Source organism: Manacus vitellinus, unplaced genomic scaffold, assembly GCF_001715985.3.
Source record: "Manacus vitellinus isolate BGI_N305 unplaced genomic scaffold, ASM171598v3 scaffold_0_pilon, whole genome shotgun sequence".
Classification (NCBI taxonomy): domain Eukaryota; kingdom Metazoa; phylum Chordata; class Aves; order Passeriformes; family Pipridae; genus Manacus; species Manacus vitellinus.
Window position 1 is genome coordinate 44,212,535 of NW_021938789.1, and position 20,173 is coordinate 44,232,707.

The 20,173-nt window shown below is 39.1% G+C and overlaps 1 protein-coding gene across 3 annotated transcripts in view; it reads left to right on the forward strand.

Annotated features, from left to right (window-relative positions):
* The window catches only part of SLC9B2 (solute carrier family 9 member B2), a 23,716-nt gene continuing 3,543 nt past the window's right edge, over positions 1-20,173 (forward strand). Inside the window, exons 1-11 of one of the 3 annotated variants that reach the window (XR_001920647.2) lie at positions 1-106; positions 1,648-1,822; positions 3,294-3,464; positions 6,142-6,284; positions 8,108-8,235; positions 9,134-9,309; positions 9,849-9,955; positions 11,123-11,272; positions 13,679-13,787; positions 13,989-14,125; positions 15,094-16,399. Coding sequence is in view for 2 of the 3 variants with exons in the window: in XM_008933206.3 (XP_008931454.1) it covers positions 17-106; positions 1,648-1,822; positions 3,294-3,464; positions 6,142-6,284; positions 8,108-8,235; positions 9,134-9,309; positions 9,849-9,955; positions 11,123-11,272; positions 13,679-13,787; positions 13,989-14,125; positions 15,094-15,333 (1,626 nt within the window). In the remaining variant the exon portion in view is untranslated. Of the gene's footprint in view, positions 107-1,647; positions 1,823-3,293; positions 3,465-6,141; positions 6,285-8,107; positions 8,236-9,133; positions 9,310-9,848; positions 9,956-11,122; positions 11,273-13,678; positions 13,788-13,988; positions 14,126-15,093; positions 19,010-20,173 lie in introns of those variants that run through there. The other 2 variants (XM_008933206.3, XM_018072614.2) reach the window with 2 other exon arrangements.

Sequence of the window (20,173 nt, forward strand, 5' to 3'; positions counted from 1 at the left end):
CCTTAGGTTTGCAACAATGGTAAAGGAAGATGTAAATAACAGTGAAGATTCTGAGCCATCAGTATGTGAGCGAAATGGCATGATTCTTATGCATGAGCAAAGTGAGGTAATTAACTAAGATCTCTAACTGCAATTCTAGTCAGAAGGAACCCTCCTTTTCCTTTCCTTTTTCTTCCCATACTGTTAAAATCCCTGAATCTGAAGAGAATACACATAGAAATCTCCTCGGTGGGAATTTTTTATAATTAACGCGTGTTTAGTTTGTACAGTCTGCAGTATGTTGGATTGCTGGAAATCAGTGGTTGCAGTTTCAGTTTGAGGTGGAAAATGCATCAGCATACATTTTTTGGAAGAAAATTATGTGACCTTACGATTACTTCGTAAGGTCAAATTGCACTTATCAGTCCATTTGCTGAAAGTTGTTAATGCATATCTATCTTCCTTTTCTTATCTAATAAAAATTAAAAAAGCCCACGCTTTTAAGCTTCTCTGCCTGTTTCCAGTATTATTGGAAATGTCTATGGCTTTAAAAAAGACTTGGAAGTAAATGCAAGTACAAATAAAATTCTTAACATAAAAGGCACTTAAAAGTAAGCATATACTATTGAGTATAAAGGTAACTGCTGTATCTTTATGCACACAGTGATTATATACATATGGCAATCATGGAATCACAGGGTAGATAAACAAGTAATTCCATGCTGAAAGCTCACAAGATTTGTGTTCCAGTTGTGACTCTGAGTAAGGAATTTATATATATATATAGAGAGAGAGAGAGGGATGAGACATAAATAATCAGGAATGTGGAAGTATTAGTGGGGGAGGGCTACGTGAGAGGCAGAACTCCATGTCTACACTATGACAATGAGCTGACATGAAGGTGAATAATCATAAGGGAAGGTAGATGATTAACTTGTCAAAAATAAAGACGCTAAAATGAAGTGATACACATATCCAAAAATGGTCAAAAAGTGCTTTGGCTATGAATATGGATAAGTAGATGTATCAGTATAAAAGAACAGTTTCAAGGAATCCCAGGGTAGTATTTCTCCATCTCTACTTTGACTTAGCAGCTTGAGCCTTCCAGCAATGGATCATGTGAGTAATGCTTGCACTGGCCAGCTGTTCTGTTTCTTTCATATTTGTTCTGTTATTTTTGTTCAGGGCTTTGCAACAGGAGTTATTTAGCAGTTACATTAAAGACACTGTCTCACTGGAATTATGCTAATTGTTAACTTTATTGTGAAATCCAGTCTGGAAGCAGAACCCTATCAAATTGTAGAAAATATTAATAAATATTTAGTTTGTATACAAGACAAGCTGAGCCTGGCCTGTTATTATTGTTTCTTCGTCAAATATGCAGATACTATTGCTGCACAGGTGCTATTTGTACTGGGACAGGAGTCCTCTCAGTTGCAGATAAAAAGGCAAATAGCCTGCAGTCTCTCCCATGCAGTTCTTTGTGCCATGGAAAAAACAAACACATAACCAAAAACGCCAAACTACAAAGCTGGATGTGGTTGTTTAGTTAATATAGTCATTTGTAGCCAGTGTGGCTCTAGTGCATCCCACCTGACTTCAGGTCTTGTACACTACTTCAAATATATGCAGTGCCACCTCTGAGAGAGTCTCCTTGTTTTCATTCAGCAGGGACCAACAGCAGATGCCAAAGGTACCGATGGGAATACACAAACAGAAGAAACTGCTCTCTTGAACCACTGTGCTCAGCAACCTCCAGAACCAATAGCAGGGTCTTCAAGAACATGGAGGCAAATATTTGCTTGTCCTCCTCAGGGTTTACTGGCCCAAACAGTGACAAATGGTATGTAAGAAAGACAGAGTTCAGTTAAAATGAGAAATGGCAAATGAAGTATTTGTTTCCCTGAATGGGATGATATCTGTCCCTTTATCCGTGAAGGGAAACAGCTGTGTTTTACTTATCACGCTTTTGTGTTAATGTTTTAGCAGAAAAAAAGAAGTAGAACAAAGATTTGAATGTACAGATTTTGTTTCTCCACTCTCTCTTACCTGTTTATCATGGTAGATATGTTTTTGCACTGCAAACTGTTTTCATCAGAAGAAAGACCTCCTAGGTTTTGTCTTGATATTTTGTTTTGGTATTGAGAGCATTAAGGTGATTCTGAACACAATGGTATATTTGGCATACTGGATGGCTTTCTTTTTAATTAAGGCAATAAATATAAGACTTGGCAGTGATACCTTCTTTTGTTCCTTAATACCCCAGGCTTGCAAAGCCAAGAATCCTAACTACAAGGCAAACTGACCCATTTTGTTTAAGATTTGTCCTAAACTGAAAGTTCACAGAAGAGATGCCTAGCTAATAAGTTATTTAAGCTTTTTCCTGACAAAAGACACATCCTGTGGCTTTGACTGTTTCCACAGCCTCCTTTCACCCTCACTTGGGATTCTTCAGCTTTTATGTTTGGAAATCTACTAATTTTCCCTTTTGACACCTGTCACCCTCAAATAAGATTAAGAAAAATCCAATCTGAAAATGCAACATACTTTCCTATGATCATGAGAAGAAGGATTTATTCAACACAGTTTTTCCTCTCCTTCAGTCTTCTGCTTTTATATCTATGCATAGCTGTTCTTGTTGGACAACTGTAGGAACAGATTTGTGAACCGGCAAAGAGCATATTTTCACTTACTGTTCTCATAATATTTTTCAGGATTCCTTTTTCCTTGTATATTATTCCCCTTTGATTGTTGTATCAAGGGAAGTACTGTACTCCTTCAGGCTGTCCAGAGATATGATCTTCTTCAGAATGTTTTTCCCAAGGATAACAATGTATTGTACAAGCAGATCCAGCCTAAAAATTATACTTCAATTCTTTTAAAAATTAGGCTGGAACTGCAGTCATGAGCTTGAAGATATGCCAGGCTGTTCAGTGGCAGATTTTACTGTAGTTCTGAAGTAGCTGAAGGAAGATAAGCAAATGCAAAATAAGTTAGTGAAAGTCTTTGCTTTAAATTTGGAAACTGTGAAATGTCTTCCACAGTGGCCAAAGGCTCACTCAGAACATTTTGATCTCTAATGATGTTCCTGTTACCATTTTTTAAAGTATCTTAGCATCTATAAAATCAGAACATCAGTTTAGAGACCATCAAAGATTAAATGCATTGTTATGATTAAACTAATTTTTAAGGTAAGTAATTTTATTTCTGAAAGTCACGGTAACATTTTTCTTCAGGAGAAAAACAAATGTGATCCAACAGCAAAGTTGTTCCTGAGAGATTATTAAATATGAATATTTTTTGTTTCGTTCCAGTTGCAGTCGTGGTCCTGGTTTGGGCTGTGGTTTGGTCCATAACTGGGGCTGAGTGTCTCCCAGGTGGAAATCTGTTTGGAATTCTATTTCTTTACTTTTTTGCTGTCATTGGAGGTAAAATTTTTGGATTCATCAAAATACGAACCCTACCCCCTCTCCCTGCTCTTCTGGGTAAGATATCCTTCCTTCTTTTCTTCCTGCATATTTTGTGTTGTTTAAACCACCAAGCAGTATCTGCAGGCTAGGTGTGTTTGAATTGGGAACAAGCAAACTGTGTCACACTCCAAATCTCTTCCTTTTCCAAGTGACGTTTTTGTCCTCTTCAAGAGGGTGCAAAATCCCCCAAACTGGCTCAGGTGAAATTGTAACTGAGGTTCTCGTAATTCTTTGGGGGTCAGAGAACTGTGTACCTACAGATTCAGAGTTTATTGTCCTCCAGTCCCCTCTGTCACAGTTACTTAAAATTTGGGTTTAATAACACCAAACAGGAATCTTAATCCAGACCTCCTGTTATAGTAGAATAATAAATTCATAGCAAAACTATTGCTGAGCTGTTTCATTAGTTTCTTCCACAATGAAAATGTTTTCCAAAGAAATCGTTATAGGAATCCACCACTACTAGTAGTCCGAAAAATTTCTTTTTTCCTCTTCCTTTATTTCAAGATAACCGAAACATGAGGAAATAAATTCACCACAAAGAATAGTTCTTCTGAAGAGATTCTGAATCAATCATAAGATTGTTTTTCACATCAACATTCTGTTTTATTTTACATAGAAAGGCAAAATAGAAATGGGAGATGAAAATAACATCTTCAGAATGTTTTCAGACTTCTTTCATAGAGGATGTTTCAATTTTGCTTATATCAGTACAATATTGTGAAGCGCTGTGATGTCAGTGAAGCTGGAAAATGAAGCTCCAGGTTCTTCTCACTAGCTGTATGTTGTCTCCTTGCTATGCTTACTGCATAAATGAGTAAAGCTGTTGACACACAGTAATACTTCATGGCAGAGTGGGCTTACAGATCCCTGCCTGTAGTGCACAGGTGTGACTTTGTAACCTGCACAGCTGGTGGCGTGCCTCAGACAGTTGTTCCGTACACATCTCCGTCAGGCAGTGTGCACGTTCTTGCACTGCTTAGTTTCACCAGCAAGAAAAAATTCAAATGAGAGGGAGGGAAGTTTTGCATAGAACATGCGTGCCTGCAATAATATGAACACGGAATGTCACACAGAGGGTGACCCCCTTTCTAAAGTAAACACCCCCCTTAAACAAATAAAAATGTTTCTGACCATTCGGATTCTGTTTGTTTGGGGTTGTTTTAATTACGTCTGTATCTAAAAGTTATGAGTTGAGCATGAAAGTGCTTGTCAGACAGGTAATACTGGACAACAGAAACTTAAGCGTGACTGCACATGTTTGTTGAATTGTTTAGCACCGAGTTCATTGTTCTGATCCCCAGTCTTGAGAAAAATTGGAGAAATCTATGAGTCAGAAGAAGAGATAGACAATGTCTTTGAATATTGTTTTTACATTAAAAATGCAAATCCGGTACTCTTACATATGTTTAACCCACTTGTGCTAGATGCAATAGAGTGTAATGTAGCTGGCTAAGCACTTAAGCACCTTATAGTGAGCCTCTGTTTCAGGAAGAAAGGAGTGAAATTGGTACTGAAACAACCACATAGTATATTTTAGGTACACATTGCAGAGAGGTTTCTGCAGCAGGCAACATGGAGCAGAACAGTGAAGATACCCTTTGAGGTGGGGACTTTTGCTTTGTTAAGTAGCTTTCTAGATCAGGGTAGTTCTGGTGACTCGGACCTCAGGCAAACATTGCAAAGAGCATATGATCATTATACTACCCTTATATAATTCTCATGAGGTACTGCAAATTAATTATGCCATGCTTTTTTTCCAGGAGGTGTTAGGAAAAGCAGTGTTCAGAGTGTTGCAGGACAAATCAAGTCCACAGTTGAGGCTCACACCAAGCAGGGAGCAACCTGAGCACAATGATTATTTACTTTTTGTCTTTTTTTGGTTTCCTGTTTCTAAACTTGACTAATACAACATTATGCCACAAAAATGAATCATCAATATTTACAATGAATCTCTGCAGATCTATATCTATAGTCAACTTCTCCTGTACTTTTCCATATCCTTCCAGAGCTACAGTTGCAAGAATTCTCTGATTGGATAGTTTCACTAATATTTGCAAAAGTTGAATCTTGCAAGTAGCTCAAATAGAGGATAACACCAAGTTTCTGATTTTCCTGCCCCCTTTTTCCTCCTTTGTGTAAGTCATATTGCCAGAGCACTTTAAAATGTCTACATTAGTCCATGATTAGCTGTTTTATATTATATTTCCCCAACCTCAGCATTATGGTTCTTGTGACCTGCATTTCTTACACCTAAGAGGATTTTTAACGATTTTCAAGTTCTGAGATAAATACGCAATATTAGAAGATCTTCCTCTTTCATGTTAAAACAAGCTAACAAGAAAAAAAATCTTTAAGGATGCAAGAGTGTCTTTGCTTATGGTAAGTAATGAACCTGCACCTGGTGAACAAAGCCAAATTCTCTTGACTCAGACTAAAACTGTGTCACCATCCTGCAGACTTATTGGTGACCTGTATTTTCTTAGGCCACTTTCACTGCTTTAAATATGTTTCTCTCTTTTCGTGCCTCAGTCCCATTGTTAAAACATGTCTAATAATTCAGAACATGAATTGTTACTTTTTCCTCTCGTAAATAAATAATATGGTGTCTATTTTTAAGAATGCTACGCAGGCTTTTCTCGTGCATTAAAACCAAATCATTTATAGGAGCTTTCATTTGCTTTCAATTAAGGGATGCTACTTGCTGGTTTCCTAATCCGAAACACTCCGTTCATTAGTGACTTTGTCCAGATAAACCTACGCTGGTCTGCAGCACTCAGGAATATTGCTCTTTCAATTATCTTGACCCGAGCAGGACTCGGCCTGGATCCAAAGGTATGGCACCAGCCATTTGTGTGAGGGAAAGTATACAGCAGCTCTCAAAAAAATTGAATAACTGGCTCTGTTAAAAATATTGAACTGTTCAGTCTCGGAGAATCTGCAAATTTGATCGTTACAGAAAGCGTAGCTTATATTGTGTATATATATATAAGCATAGCTTATATGTATGTTAATATTGACAGTTGAATTTGTAGAGTAGGCAAGCAGTCCAAACAATACCTGAAGAAAACCGATTTTATAACTATTTTCCCCCTTGCCCTAAAGAAATTTCCTAAATTTTGTAAACATCTTGAGGATGTGTGCTCCGTCGTGGTCTGTCAGGAAGAGTTTACACTCCCAGACAAACTCCCTGTTAGTTTACACTGACAAACTAAAGCAAGGAATGGAAGGGATCCCCAGTCCTTGAAAGAGAATGTTCCTGTATGGACAGAAACCCAAAAAACTCACACAACCAAAAAAAATGTAAACCTGTATGACTTTTCTGGCTTTTTTTTTAATGACTGCCATTTTAATTAATTGCAAAGATGAGTCCTACTGCACTACAGAAACAATGACTCACATCACTGTGAAGCCCATAACAATCTGGTGAACAAAAAATAGTCTTCCTCTGCACACTCTGAAGTGTGATGGTCCATAAATAATGAAGGCAAGGTTTTGCTCATTCAAAACCAGCTGGCTGAAGTAAAGCTGTAGCATATTAGTCCCTGCCTATTTAAGGAACCACTTAAGAGTTTATATAAAATCTAAGGTAAAATATAGGTAATTAAGAACATCTAAACTGATTTTTCTTAACCAGGAAAATCTAGAGAGTTGCCAATGCTTCAGATATTTAGGAAAATAAGGTTTTTTTCAATATTGAAAACTGTCTGGTTGGTTTCCTAGATCGTCATTTTATTTTTTCCAAGACATTGAAGCTCGTATGAGCGTGAACTGTGTGTTGTTAGACACAGCTTGGATGCCCACTTCTGTGAGAGTGCACTTCTTTCTACTTCATGTCAACTTTTTGTACTGAGGAAACTTCATCTTTGACTCATTTTTTTCCATGTGGCAATCAAAACTGTCATTTTGACTCTGTATGTGGCAGTGCTTTGATGCAGTTACAATTGTTCCTCATGTAATTGAAGCTGTAAAGACAAAGATGTCAGTAGATCTGATCAGCCCTGATAATGCTGGGATAAACTGGACTGGTAAAAAGGGGAACTCATTAATTTATTGTTTTTTATTCCATGTCAAAATTAGGAACTTGTCCTAGCAGAGTAATGTTTGTGACTGACTATTAAAGACAGCTGTGAGAAAATTTTTTTAAAAAAGTAACTGCGACAAAAGGAACTTAATCTGCTCAGGATATCCAGTGAGAGGCAGCTGAAAGAGATGCATGGCTCCTTGTGCCAAAGTTATGATTTTTTTCTTAGATTTTTGTGGGTGCTTATGCAACTTCTGGGATTGTAGCAAAATCTTTTGTGGGTGGAGCAAATGACCTCAAGTCAGTGTGGGTAAGTCAGCAGGGTACACTTTTCAAATGGTTCCCAGCTAGTCCAGCCTCTCACATTTAGTTTGCTTTGCACAAGAAGCCAAAGAGAATTTTTTGCTACTCCTTCCTGTGACATGCAGGAACCTTGTCAAACCTAGATTCACTGCCACACGTGAAATTTTACACCCAAATCCCGTTGTGCTTGAGTCTATCTCCAGCTTAGGCCATGTGACATCCTATAGTGCAACTCAGACAGGACTCTTTTAGTAAACCAGATCAGAGTGTAACTGTATTTCCTCTCTATAAAGCCAAGGGTGCAGACACTGATGTGCTTGTATTGTTGCAGGCTCTTAAGAAGCTCAAAGCTGTCTGTTTACGGCTTGCTTTTGGACCGTGCCTCTCAGAAACATGCACAGCTGCTGTTCTTGCCTACTTTCTCCTGCATTTGCCATGGCAGTGGGGATTTATATTAGGGTAATGTATCTTCTCCTCTACTGTATGACAGAGGTGCCTGTTTTCATGGTGCAGTTAAATGATCCAAGTGTGGTTAGTTCTCTAGGCCAAGCAGAGACCTCAGTTCAGTGCCAGTTAGGAAGCTGTGCTTAGCCCCTGTGGTCGTTCGCTTCCATTCACCTCTGGCTCTGTGGCTGATTTAAAGGTCGTATTTCCAGGCTGTGGAGGAGTGTTTGCATCATTACTCTTCTTTGTTTGTGATCTGAGCACTTGAAGAAGGATGGTGCAATCCCTGAGTCTTTAACCACAACACAGGGGGCTTTTAGGGACAGAAAATTATACCACAACTTAGAGAATCTTCATACTGGAATTCAGTATTTCCCCCAAGAGAGATGCACATAGGACAGTCTTCCTATCACAAGTCACAGGATAAGGATATGGTGTGGTATATTCTGGAGTAATATCCTTGAAGAGAAAATATTTTCCATCTAGTTCTATCTAAATTGGTGGACATAGTCCAGACCCATATACTGGAGCAAAATGGGTGAACTCCTCCTGTGCCACACACTGAATTTTATGAGAAGGAACTGGGCTACTGACTCATAAGCATGTCTAGACCAGGTTCCTAAATGGAACAATGAAAGTATCTATCAGGGGAGCATAACTGGCCTGCAGTGTAGATTCAAGTTTCAGTCTGGAGCCCTTTTAATACTACTGAGTTGGGCAGAAAGTAAGAGCTGATTGCAATCTGCATAGAAATATCCCTGCTTGTAATTAGAAGGGAAAGGTAAGGAAAATACCTTATGTAAAGGTTTGGTTTTTTACACTTCAAAAGAATTTGACCATAGGGTCAGAACATTTTGAAGTTTTTTATTTCAGTGCTTTCTTTTTAACAGAGCCTGAACCTATGTGTTTTCAGTTTTGTTGTAGGTGCAGTCTCCCCTGCTGTGGTGGTTCCCTCAATGCTGATTTTACAAGCTGGGGGATATGGAGTGGAGAAAGGTGTCCCAACTTTACTAATGGCAGCTGGCAGCATTGATGACATTCTGGCTATCACAGGCTTCAACACTTGCCTTGGAATGGCTTTCTCCTCCGGTATGCTGGTTAATCTGTACGTGGCGAAATCCAGAACAAACAGTGATATTTTGAAGAACATGTGCTCTGTTATGACCAACTGGTTTGTAACTTAATGACATCTCCTTATAAAGTTCATGTATGGACTTGAATACTGAGATGGAAATTGCTCCTGTTCAAAAGTCTTGGTGTAACATTGTCTGCTGAACTGTGGGTCACAATAACTTTCAGAGAACATTTCTCCCTGTCTGCTCTCTTGGCTGCCAAGTCTGGTCCCTGCATGCCCAACATAACACTTTCAAATTTCCCTGGGTTTGGCAGTGTTCTTGCAGTGGCTCTTTCTCTGGCTTGTCTTGCACATTTTCTTGCCATGAGCTTTCAGAGAGAGAAAGTTGCACTATCCAGTTCTTTCAGGCCCGTAGGTTCCCTCCTCAACTCCTTTGCCCCAAGTAATTTAAAACAGACACTGTCCTGGAATCACCCTCATAGGCCTACAATGTGGTTTGTGTGTGAAGGGTCTGTGTATGGCTTACTGAACACATTTTTTGTTTGCCAAATAGGTTCTACTCTGTACAATGTGCTCCGTGGAGTGCTGGAAGTTGCTGTTGGCATAGCAGCTGGGGGGATTCTGGGAATGTTTATTCGATATTTCCCAAGCCATGATCAGGTAAAAACCCAGTAAAAAAAACTTTTTATAAGGTAGAGGTTCTTTACGATGGGATGATTTGCTTCAGTTATTCATTTCCAAGCTTCACATGAAGCTGGTTTTGGGAAAGCTGTGTACAGTGCTAACAGCTTCCAGGTTGCAAAGCCTATCAAGTGACAATGTGTTTTATAGGTGATTACTTGTTCACTGCACCAATAATGATATATGATCTCATAGTCCTTCCTGATGCAGAGTTTGGAACCCAGCTCACCATCCTGCTCTCATTAAAGGTAGTGGAAATGTCCACATGTAAAGGAGGAAGGGTCTGATACCCATTTCAGACAGTAAAATAATAATGTATTAGATTAATGTGACATATTTATTCCTATAAGGTGTATCCAGTAGGCCTAAGATTAAAAATTAATAAAGGAGACATATTGGAGGCTTTAAGTGATTGAGTATATCATTAGTGCTAATTAGAATGTGTTGCTTTCAATAAAAATTAATCTTATAGAAAGTGGTAATGAACTTACTATTGAGGGGCAATTAAATGAACAGAAAATTATGGAAGAAAGTCCATATGTTCTGGACTACTGAAATTACTTTGCAAAGCATCCACTGCCCTCAGTGGGACCAAATTTTCTTATTATTAAATAACATAAGTGTGATACAGGAGCTAAACAGATAGATAGGAATGGGGAACAATGGTAGAGATATAACTGTCTGCTGTGAGACTGAATCACATAAAAATGTCCCTGGCAAATGTTTGTTTGACTTGTCCTTAAAACCTCGCGGTGGCAAGGATTTCACCTCTCGTTGGATAAACTGTTTTAGTACTGGACTGCACAGGTAGAAAACCCTGTTATCACAGAATTGATAGAAGGGCTGTTAGAACACTGCATTGCATTTCTTGTGATACAAAAAGCCTATTGGCAGTAAGATTTTGGATGGGCAGAGGAAAGAAGATACTAAATTTTCAAAATTTATATTTCTTAGGAATTAATGTCAAAAAAAAACCCACAAACAAAATGAGTAGTTCAAGTCTCACTTGAAAGCTTTGATTCCTCCAAAATTGTTAATTTTTATTTTTCTTTTCAAATTGTTATTTTCAAAATTAGAAGAAGTACCTTTTTTCCTCCATTTCTTAAAGAAAGTTACTTTTTTGTTTGTCTCTTTCCTTGGCTGCAGGCATCTCTGGCATGGAAGAGATCATATTTTGCACTTGGATTGTCCATGTTTGCTGTTTTTGGCAGCATCTACTTTGGCTTCCCTGGATCAGGAGGACTCTGCACATTAGTCTTATCCTTTGTTGCAGGTGTGGGATGGTCTGATGAAAAGGTGAATGTTTACATAAGAAGTGTACCATACCCAAACTTTCTTGAACATACAGCCTGATGAGAGTTTGAATTTCTGTCAGGACTGGTACTGGTGTATTTGTGAAGCTTTAGAGGGTGTACAGATTTGAAAAAAAAAAAAAAAAAACAAAAACACCACAAAAAAACAACCAGCACATTTTACATTTATTTTGGAAGTTTTTGTCTGCCTTTACCATGACAGAGAGTTACCTGGTATGTGAGTAGATATTGATACAGAGCCTGGCCTACTTACAGAGAAATGCTCACAAGCTTTTCTTAGACATCTTAAGCTATGTAAAGGAGACCTAGTAGTGAAGGCACTTGACTAGGAATCAAAAGCTGTGAGTGAGTGTCTGTAACCTTACACAGTCACTTTATGGTAAAATTTACAAACAGGTGTCCAAAATATAGTTGTGCATATGGCCTGAATACCCTGAGGTTTTGTTCTCTGTGGGTTTGGGGGGTGAAATGAAAAACAGTAATTAACCATTCTCTCGCATCTTTGCCAAATCCCAGCCAGTGTAATTTGGATAACTTAGAGAGCAGGGTGTACACAATAACTGGTGATATAAGGCCATACAAAAACCATACAAAAGACTGCTTTCTAGTCACCTTCTCTTAGCTGCTAAGCCTACTTCCTCTTACTGTTGCTGCCCCACTGCATTTCTGTACCTTGGTATGTCTCACTGCCTCTTTTGCTTGATACCATCCTACATGTAATGTTTTGAGGGCATCTTTCCACAGCTGTAGCTTTGCAACATGCAGTAGGAAAAGAGAAAGGAAAGGGGGTCAGATAGAGCAGAGTCTATGTTATTATCCTGATCTAGACCCTGACTTTACTAAGATCTCAAGGTTTGTTAAAACAGTGAAAGAGAAGCTATGATTGTCCAATTTTAAAGGATGAAAAACTCTTCTTGGGACTGAACTAGTTAAGGACATTGCAACTAATAAAGTTCTCTATTTTAAAAGCTCATTTCAGAAGAAGGACCTTAAAAGAGTATATGCCATCTATAAAGGTTTAGTTCTTTTGGTCTGTGAATGAAGCTTCTTGACCTTAAGTATATTGATGTCAAATGCCATAGGTCTTTTTCAGCAGATACAGCCAGAGATGTCTGCATACTTTATACTCAGAAGCTCCCTGCTGAGCTTCTCAAAGGCCACTGCCTCCCACTGTCCATAGTGGAAGTCACTTGGCAGACACTGTCCACAGAGAACAATGAACATTGTACCTATTGCTGGAACAGTAAAATGGGTAGTAAACAGGCTGAAATCTATAGAGGAATTTATTTTTTTTTTGCTAAAAATTAGAAGGGTGAGAAAACAAGGAGAGAAATGAGGCAAATAACGTTTAGAAGTCTGTATATTTCCACCTGAATCTCTCTAAGGTTACAGAAGTTTTTGTATTACAATAACCTACCATTCCATTGACTGAAGAGCAAGAGGTGTTGCAGAATCAGTCCCAGAGAGAACACCAAGGATGGGACATCTCTAGGCCTTGGATTGATTATTAAGTGACAAAGAACAGCACTTATATTTTCCACACACTCCAGCCTGAAGGTTCATTTGCTATTGTAGAACACAATTAAAAGAGGAGTGCTATTCAACATGCTATGTGTACCTTTTCCTATAAGTGGAAGATTTCTGTTTATCCTGGCAGCAGTTGTTTTAGGAAAATTATTAGGTGTGAAGTTCAAACACAAGGAGAAGAGATGGTTTTGCCTTTATACAGTATATTGCACTGGAAAGTTCAGCACTTGTTATTGGTATGTGATTTCAGACTTGCTCAGCCTAATACTCTGAGGCACATGGTGTGACTCTTGGGGATGGTCCTGTGCAGGGCCAGGAGTTGGACTCAGTGATCCCTGGGGGTCCCTTCCAACTCAGCATATTCTGTGATTCTGTAACTTTGCCCCTGCTGACATGGAGAGAGGCCTCTGACTGAGTGCAGCACGAGCAGAGCTAGATCATGGCTGAAACTTTTGAGAGTCTGACTGCACTCAGATACAAACAGAAGAACATGTTTAAGCATGCCAGTTTCCAAGGGCTCAGAAACTTCATGCCAAAGCTGCTGAAATTACATCTTCCTAAATACTGAAAATCAACAGTGCTTTATTTTCCTCCTCTCTGAAAACTGCTCTGTTATTGTTCAAACAGCAGTGATTATTTCTCTTCTTGAGATATCAAACATTTATTTACTAGCAGAGCTAGACACAGTCTGACCTTCGAAAGGTGTGCAACTGATTTTGAATCTTTCAGTATTATCTCAAAAAAGGAGGAGCAATTCTGGACATCTTAACATACATTTTCACTTTGTTCTATGATTAATTAAATGTTGTGTCTACTTGGCTATTTTTTCTGAATTTACAGATCGGTTTTGTTTTCATTGCAGAGGGACGTAGAAAAAATTGTGGCAGTTGCATGGAATATCTTCCAACCTTTTCTTTTTGGTTTAATTGGAGCAGAAGTATCTGTTACATCTCTTAGGCCTGAAACTGTTGGTAAGATCATTCACAAATTATCCAGCTTTCATTACTGCCTTCAAAAGATTCTCTATACAGAAATCTAAAGCAAAGCAGACTATGACTGACCCAAAAAAAACCCCAAAACCCACCCCCACTGTAAAGCTACAGTTTTAGGAGCCTTACTCCCCTCAGGCACCTATGCACAAAAGTACTCAGAAGTGTTTGTCCTTGTTGCAGGGCTCTGTGTTGCTATATTAGGCATTGCCCTAGTTGTGCGAATCATAACAACGTTCCTCATGGTGTCTTTTGCTGGGTTTAATTTCAAGGAGAAAGTATTTGTCTCACTGGCATGGATGCCCAAAGCCACTGTCCAGGTAAGCAGTCCAACATCACTTTCATTCCAGCCTAAATCTACTGTCCTTAGCAAAGTTCCCTGTAACTAGCACAGCAGTACAGGGAAAGGTTCAGGCTCAGTGACACCAGAGTGTAGTATATTGACAGTTCATATTCTAAACCACCCTAAGTCTGCTTGAAAAGTACATGGAGAACCTTCTGTGTGATGGTGTTTTGCTTGCATCCTGGATTGTACTCTTAATAATGACAGTGAAGTGTAGATAAGTCATAGGAAGTTAAACTGTTTCCCAGCCATTGCAGATTATTGTGCCTCTACATAAAGATTATGACAACTCTCAAAAATAGGCAGAAGCATTTCCCTCTCACACATGAAATGTCTGCAGGGACAGTCGCATCAGAGACTCAGAACAGGCATCAGTTTGTGGTCATTTTGGTAAGGCGCAGTCTGCGAGAGCCGTATTACTAGAGATGCCTCAGGCTGGCTGCATTCCTGCTCCTTTATTTCAGTGATCATTAAGTCATTTAGACTTTGCCTCAATAGCATGATTACTTGCAAACAAAAGTTAATAATCAAAACAAGCAAGGATTATTGCAAGATTAGTGAACAAATTTTAAGAAGCCACTACTAGTTGACTACTGTCAGGATGCATTCTCAAAGGGTGGCATTTCAACAGCTGCAATATGCAATATACTGACCCATTTTATTAATCACACATTCTCCAGATGTGGATGAGATAGCAGCTAAGCAATGTTCTTCATTGGGGTAAACCATCCAGATAAACTCATCAGCTTAGGGAATTCAAAATGTAGCCAAGTGGAAATTGTACTCATAGGTGTAATGTAATATTTACTTTTCTATGTACTGCCTAGAAACTAATGGATTGAATGTACTAAATATGTCAAAGTTGACTGATGATTGGTCTCTTCTTTTCCTCTTTCAGTGCTAAAGGTTATTTTTTCCATCTCAGCAATGTTTTCTTCCCTGCAGGCTGCAATAGGTTCTCTTGCCCTGGATACAGCAAGAAGACATCAAGATGAGCAACTGGAAAAGTATGGAATGGATGTACTGACAGTAGCTTTCTTGGCTATCTTGATTACTGCTCCAATTGGAGCCCTGGTTATTGGCTTGGCAGGGCCCAGACTTTTGCAGAAGGCTCAGACAAATAGCAAGGAGGATGAGGAAGGTGCTGAGGCTGGAGAAGAAACAGAGGCCTGTGAACCTTCGTGAGACAGACATCTACTGGAATATGGTCCTTCAACCCTTACACTTTTGTTGAGCAAACATGGCATGTCTCTAATCTCGCTGGAGGAAACTAAAACAAGTATCAGTTACATCTGCTATTTTTAAATTAGCCCTGGTGGAGTTCTATAAAATATTTTTATCTGTGGATAGTGCCTTGAGATGAAATAGCTGAACACAGAGTGAACAGGCTGACCAGGCAGTGAGTCAGAAGTTAGCAGTCAACAGTTACTCAAAATGTGTGGGTGGTGAGGCCAGGGAGAGGGTCAGAATTGTTCAGGCATGGAGTGGAGTCGTGAGGTGGAATATAAACAGAAGAAAATGGAGACTAATGTGAATAACTTCTTGATGGTTGAAACTGGGCTGTGAGATTACAGGTTCAATAACTCAAAGAAAGCAACTTCCAAATAAGAGACTGCTGACACATACTGAACAAGTCCTGCTGGTGATTTCCTCTCCTTCCTCATTTGTGTTTCTAAAACTTGCCTTTTCCTACTGCTGTTCTTTCTCACAGCTGATGCACTCCTTTGTGCCTTCAGGGGACTGTCAGCTCTGGTCACTGCAAGAAACAGCAAGTGATACTTCTGTGCTAAAAGAGACAGTTGGGGCCCTCACAGACTGTGGTAATAGAGGTGTTGGTGCTGGTAGAAAAAAGGACAGAGTTTGAAAATGGGATGAGGGTTGTGGGGAGGTTATAAGAAATGTGAAAGGGTTGTGTAGGACTGGGAAGGCTGCTCCTTCACCTGTGTACCTCAGCCTTCACACACGATGTGAAGGGAGGGAAAGCCAGCTCTTGGGCCACTGAGTGGCTTTGTTCTGGTGCTGGCCACTGTAGGACAGATGGGAGAGCTCTTCACAGGTAGGGTTTGCTGACAGGGCAAGGCCTCAGCTCCTTCTGGGGAACTCAGCAGTAGCAATACACCTCCTCAAATCAAGATTCCCAGGCCAGCCAGGATCTCCTGTTGCTTTGTCCTAATACCCATCTGGCTGAGAAAATGCTATGACTGGGTCCTTCTCACATCTGCATTGGGATAACTGCAGCAAAGGAAACCAGGTAATTGCTAAAAATATAGCCAGTTAGTGCTCATTTTTCCAAGAGGTGGCTGGCTGGATTGACTATGGAGACTGGAGGGCTCTCAGATTTGTCAGGGCATTTTTTACTCCTGACTGATGCAGAAAACTAATATAATTTAAATGAACAGTTTTGAAAATGGCAGTGCAGAGCGGGATGATACAAAGCAAAAGGAGCCTCATTCTCACCTACTTTCAGGAAGGCTGCTGGGGGAAGGCAGGTGTCATGAGCAAGCAGTGTTTAGACACAGCACTACCACCCTCTGCATGTACACACAGATCCTGTGGGTCTTTCCAGAAACACAAGATGTGTGTGGCTGTGGATCATGGTAATGATTGGCAACACTCGTGTCAAATACCTTGCTAAAATATTTCAGCAGGGGAAGCAAAAAGGTCAAGTGCAGTTTTCTTCATTTTATTTAAATTAAATGCCTCCTGCACAGTCAGTTGCATTATAGTTCACATTTGATTTTCCCATTCCCAGTAGAGTTCCCTCTCTCTTCTCCTTTACTGTCCTAAAGCCAGGAGTAACTTCCTCTGTTGATCAAACTCCTGGTCTTGCCTTTAGCTTTGCTATCACTTGACAGATACCAGCAAATCTACCTTCCTCTGCTATGTTTTTTACAAGTAACGAGCTCCAAGTAAGTTGTTCCCAGCTCCATTCTGGGGCATCCCTCAGAAACTAGAAGTTATTTTGTTACTTTTTAGAAAGGATGCTGTATTGTGCCTGTAATTGAGGGGGATGACACCCCCCAGCAGATTTCTACACTACAGTTCTCTGAATTCATTTTACAGAATACTCTATAAAATATATTTGATGTGTCTAGATCTTGGCACTAGTAAGAACTAACCAATTGTTTTAACTTTTACATTTTTAATACACAAAACAAAAATGTACAAAAATGCATTTAACTACTTCAGTACTTTTAATATTGAAACTGTACTGTTTGCAGAGTGTCGCACATGCCTCTGTATACAGATTAATTACAGATCAATATGTGTTCCTTTGTATATGCCTTCCTCTCCAAGGCAGAAAGAAAGCTTCCTGAGAAATGTTTAAGGTTCATAGCCTGCAATTCCAGCACAGTGATAAAAATACGAGGAAATTCTTTGGCAAGTTTTCCTCTAACAGTTGTCAAGTACACTGGTATTTTTTTTACTATACACACTGCCGTTCTCTCTGCTTCCTTGGGAATGTACCATCTTCAGTTCAGTTCATGTTTGTCTCCTGACCTGAAAAGATGCTTTCAAACTGTGCACCAATGAATGGTTAAGGGTGCTGTGCTTGGTGGTTATTGTGTCATCCCTTGACTTCTGTGCCTGTTCTGCCTACTTTGCATGGCTAAGGGAAGGCACTCTGTTCCTTAAATAGGGGTGGTTTTAATAGAAGGTTATTGTATTTTGAAATTGTATTGTCTATAAACCTAACTGACAAGGTGAGGGAATACAGTGTTCAGTTCAGACTGTCTGTAAAATAATTCCACTTTAGTAAAACTTTGAGGAGTTCACTTTTTCATAAAGTTTTATAAAAAGCTGAATCCTCCCACTGAGATCACTCTGCCAAATTTGGAATCTGGTCGATAACAGAAGTGTGATGTTGTAAGGATTACAGCCCTTTAAATTTGGACACAACCTTAAGCGTGCAACCTCTGACAAAGAGCCTTTGTTCATGATAACCTTACCACCATAACAGCATCTCATAAATCAGATTTACCATGTCCCCTTAACCTCAATGCACTTTCAATTTATGCATTAGATCACTTCCACCATTCTGAGTTCCTGAATAGCTATACCACTGAAAAGTGTCATCTTTTTGCTAATCTAAATGAAATTGCATGCATTTTTCTTTCTTTGCTACCTTATGTGGATATTTCTCACAAGGGTCCTTTCCCCCAGCTTTTATTAAATCTTCAGAAAGATTCAGGTTGAAGCTATTACATAGACCTGCAGATCTAAAACTAAAAGGGTTAAAGCTTTGTAATGCTCCTCTCCTTACCTTCCAGAAAAGAAGAAAACACTTGCATCTCGTCATGAAAAGAAATCTTATATGAGGACTAAGAACCCATAACACTGTGTTTTTTAATAAGTATCGTGACAATTTCAGCCGATTTTAAATAGCTGTTAACTTTGAGAGATACGATTTCACTTTTTATCTTTTTATGTGGGTGAATCGTAACATTGAAGACCACCTCCCTTTTAACAAAACGCCAGGGAAATCACTGATGAATAATGCATAAATTCAAGCCAAGAGAATCCTTATGCTATGCCAGTCTCTTATGTGCGGGAAATAAAATTAGAGCACAGTGTGCAGTAACTGATAACCAGAGGAATCCCGCTCTCATGCAGACACAATCGTAGGCATAGCGCGGGAGAGTACTGAACGTGCCGTTCCAGAAGGTTCAGAAGAACCTCTGCAGCAGAAGGTCTGACAGCATTCCTGGCAGCCAGCATTGGGCAGAGTTACAGTAGGCAGCATATGGGAAAAGACAGAAATTGGCCATCTGGAAGCAGGGAATTGCACAGGCCAGGGGATGCAGTGATAATGTAATTATAATCACTGCTTACTCTCTCTTTTTCAGCCAGTTTTTTAAGGAATTTAGACTGAAGCCTGAAATTAACTGTGAAACAGTCATGGTGTAATACAGCCAAAAAACAATGATAAGTTTCTGCATTTTGCTTTTGTAATAAACAGAGTGAAAGAGATAAATTTTGGGTCAGCTGCATTTCAATTACATTTACTTTGTCTAATAGTTGCCACAAGACAAACACCTTTCTCTAAACTTGCAAGATTATTTGTAGCTTAATCTAACTATTGTTCAAATTATAATCAAAAGAAAGGTAAACATTACTGTTCTAGTAGAGTAAAAAGATATGTCACAATATGCCAATTTCAGTTTCTCCTGATTTTTTTATTGAGACTGTGAAGACCTCAGTTCTCAAGTCCACTACCTCAGTTCTGCTCTTTATTAGCCTTCAAGGCAAATTTATCCCTCTGTGTGGAGCTTCCAAATTAGGTTAGAGAAGTCAGGTAATTGGTTCAACTCGCTCTATTGCTGGTGAAATACAGGGCGCTGCAGGCCCTTCAGCTCTTAGCTATCTATCTCTGTAGACTTCAAGTAGATGATTTGAACTGATTAGTAAATTCTCTGAGATTTTCTACAGAAATTTCTGTGTCCATGAGACAGTATTACCTTGACAGATTTTGAAATGCAAGGAAATGGTGATTTATCTTGCTTGTGATTGTCGTTATATTATTATCTTGTGGAAATTACTAAAACATCCTTTCTGCAAAGGCACTGTAACTGAGTGCTGCTTTTGCAACACTACAAATGTGTTCCATTCCATTACAGACATAAGCACAAAAAAACAAACTCCTGTTTATTCCATAGCCACATTTGTAGATAGTTTAACAGCAATCTCTTCTAAGAGCAGGCAGGGAAAAAATTTATTTCACAATCGAGCTGTATTAAAGGTGGAGTAAAGAGGTTAAACCTTACACTGTCGTTCTGCTTTTAGAGGAGCTTTTTGGGAGAAACAAAACCAATTTTTCTGTATTACTTAATTCAGCAAGGTTTTTCTTAGTTTAACTGGTTTGGTTTTTATTTCAGAGGAAACCAAATTATTTGAATACAAAAGTATCCTGATAAAAGATGGAAGTACATACAGGGCTTTATATAATAACAGCCTGCTGCAATGGGCTGTGGATTTTAGAGCCTGAAAAAAGAAATCTAAAGACAGGCTTTTGGATTTCACAATA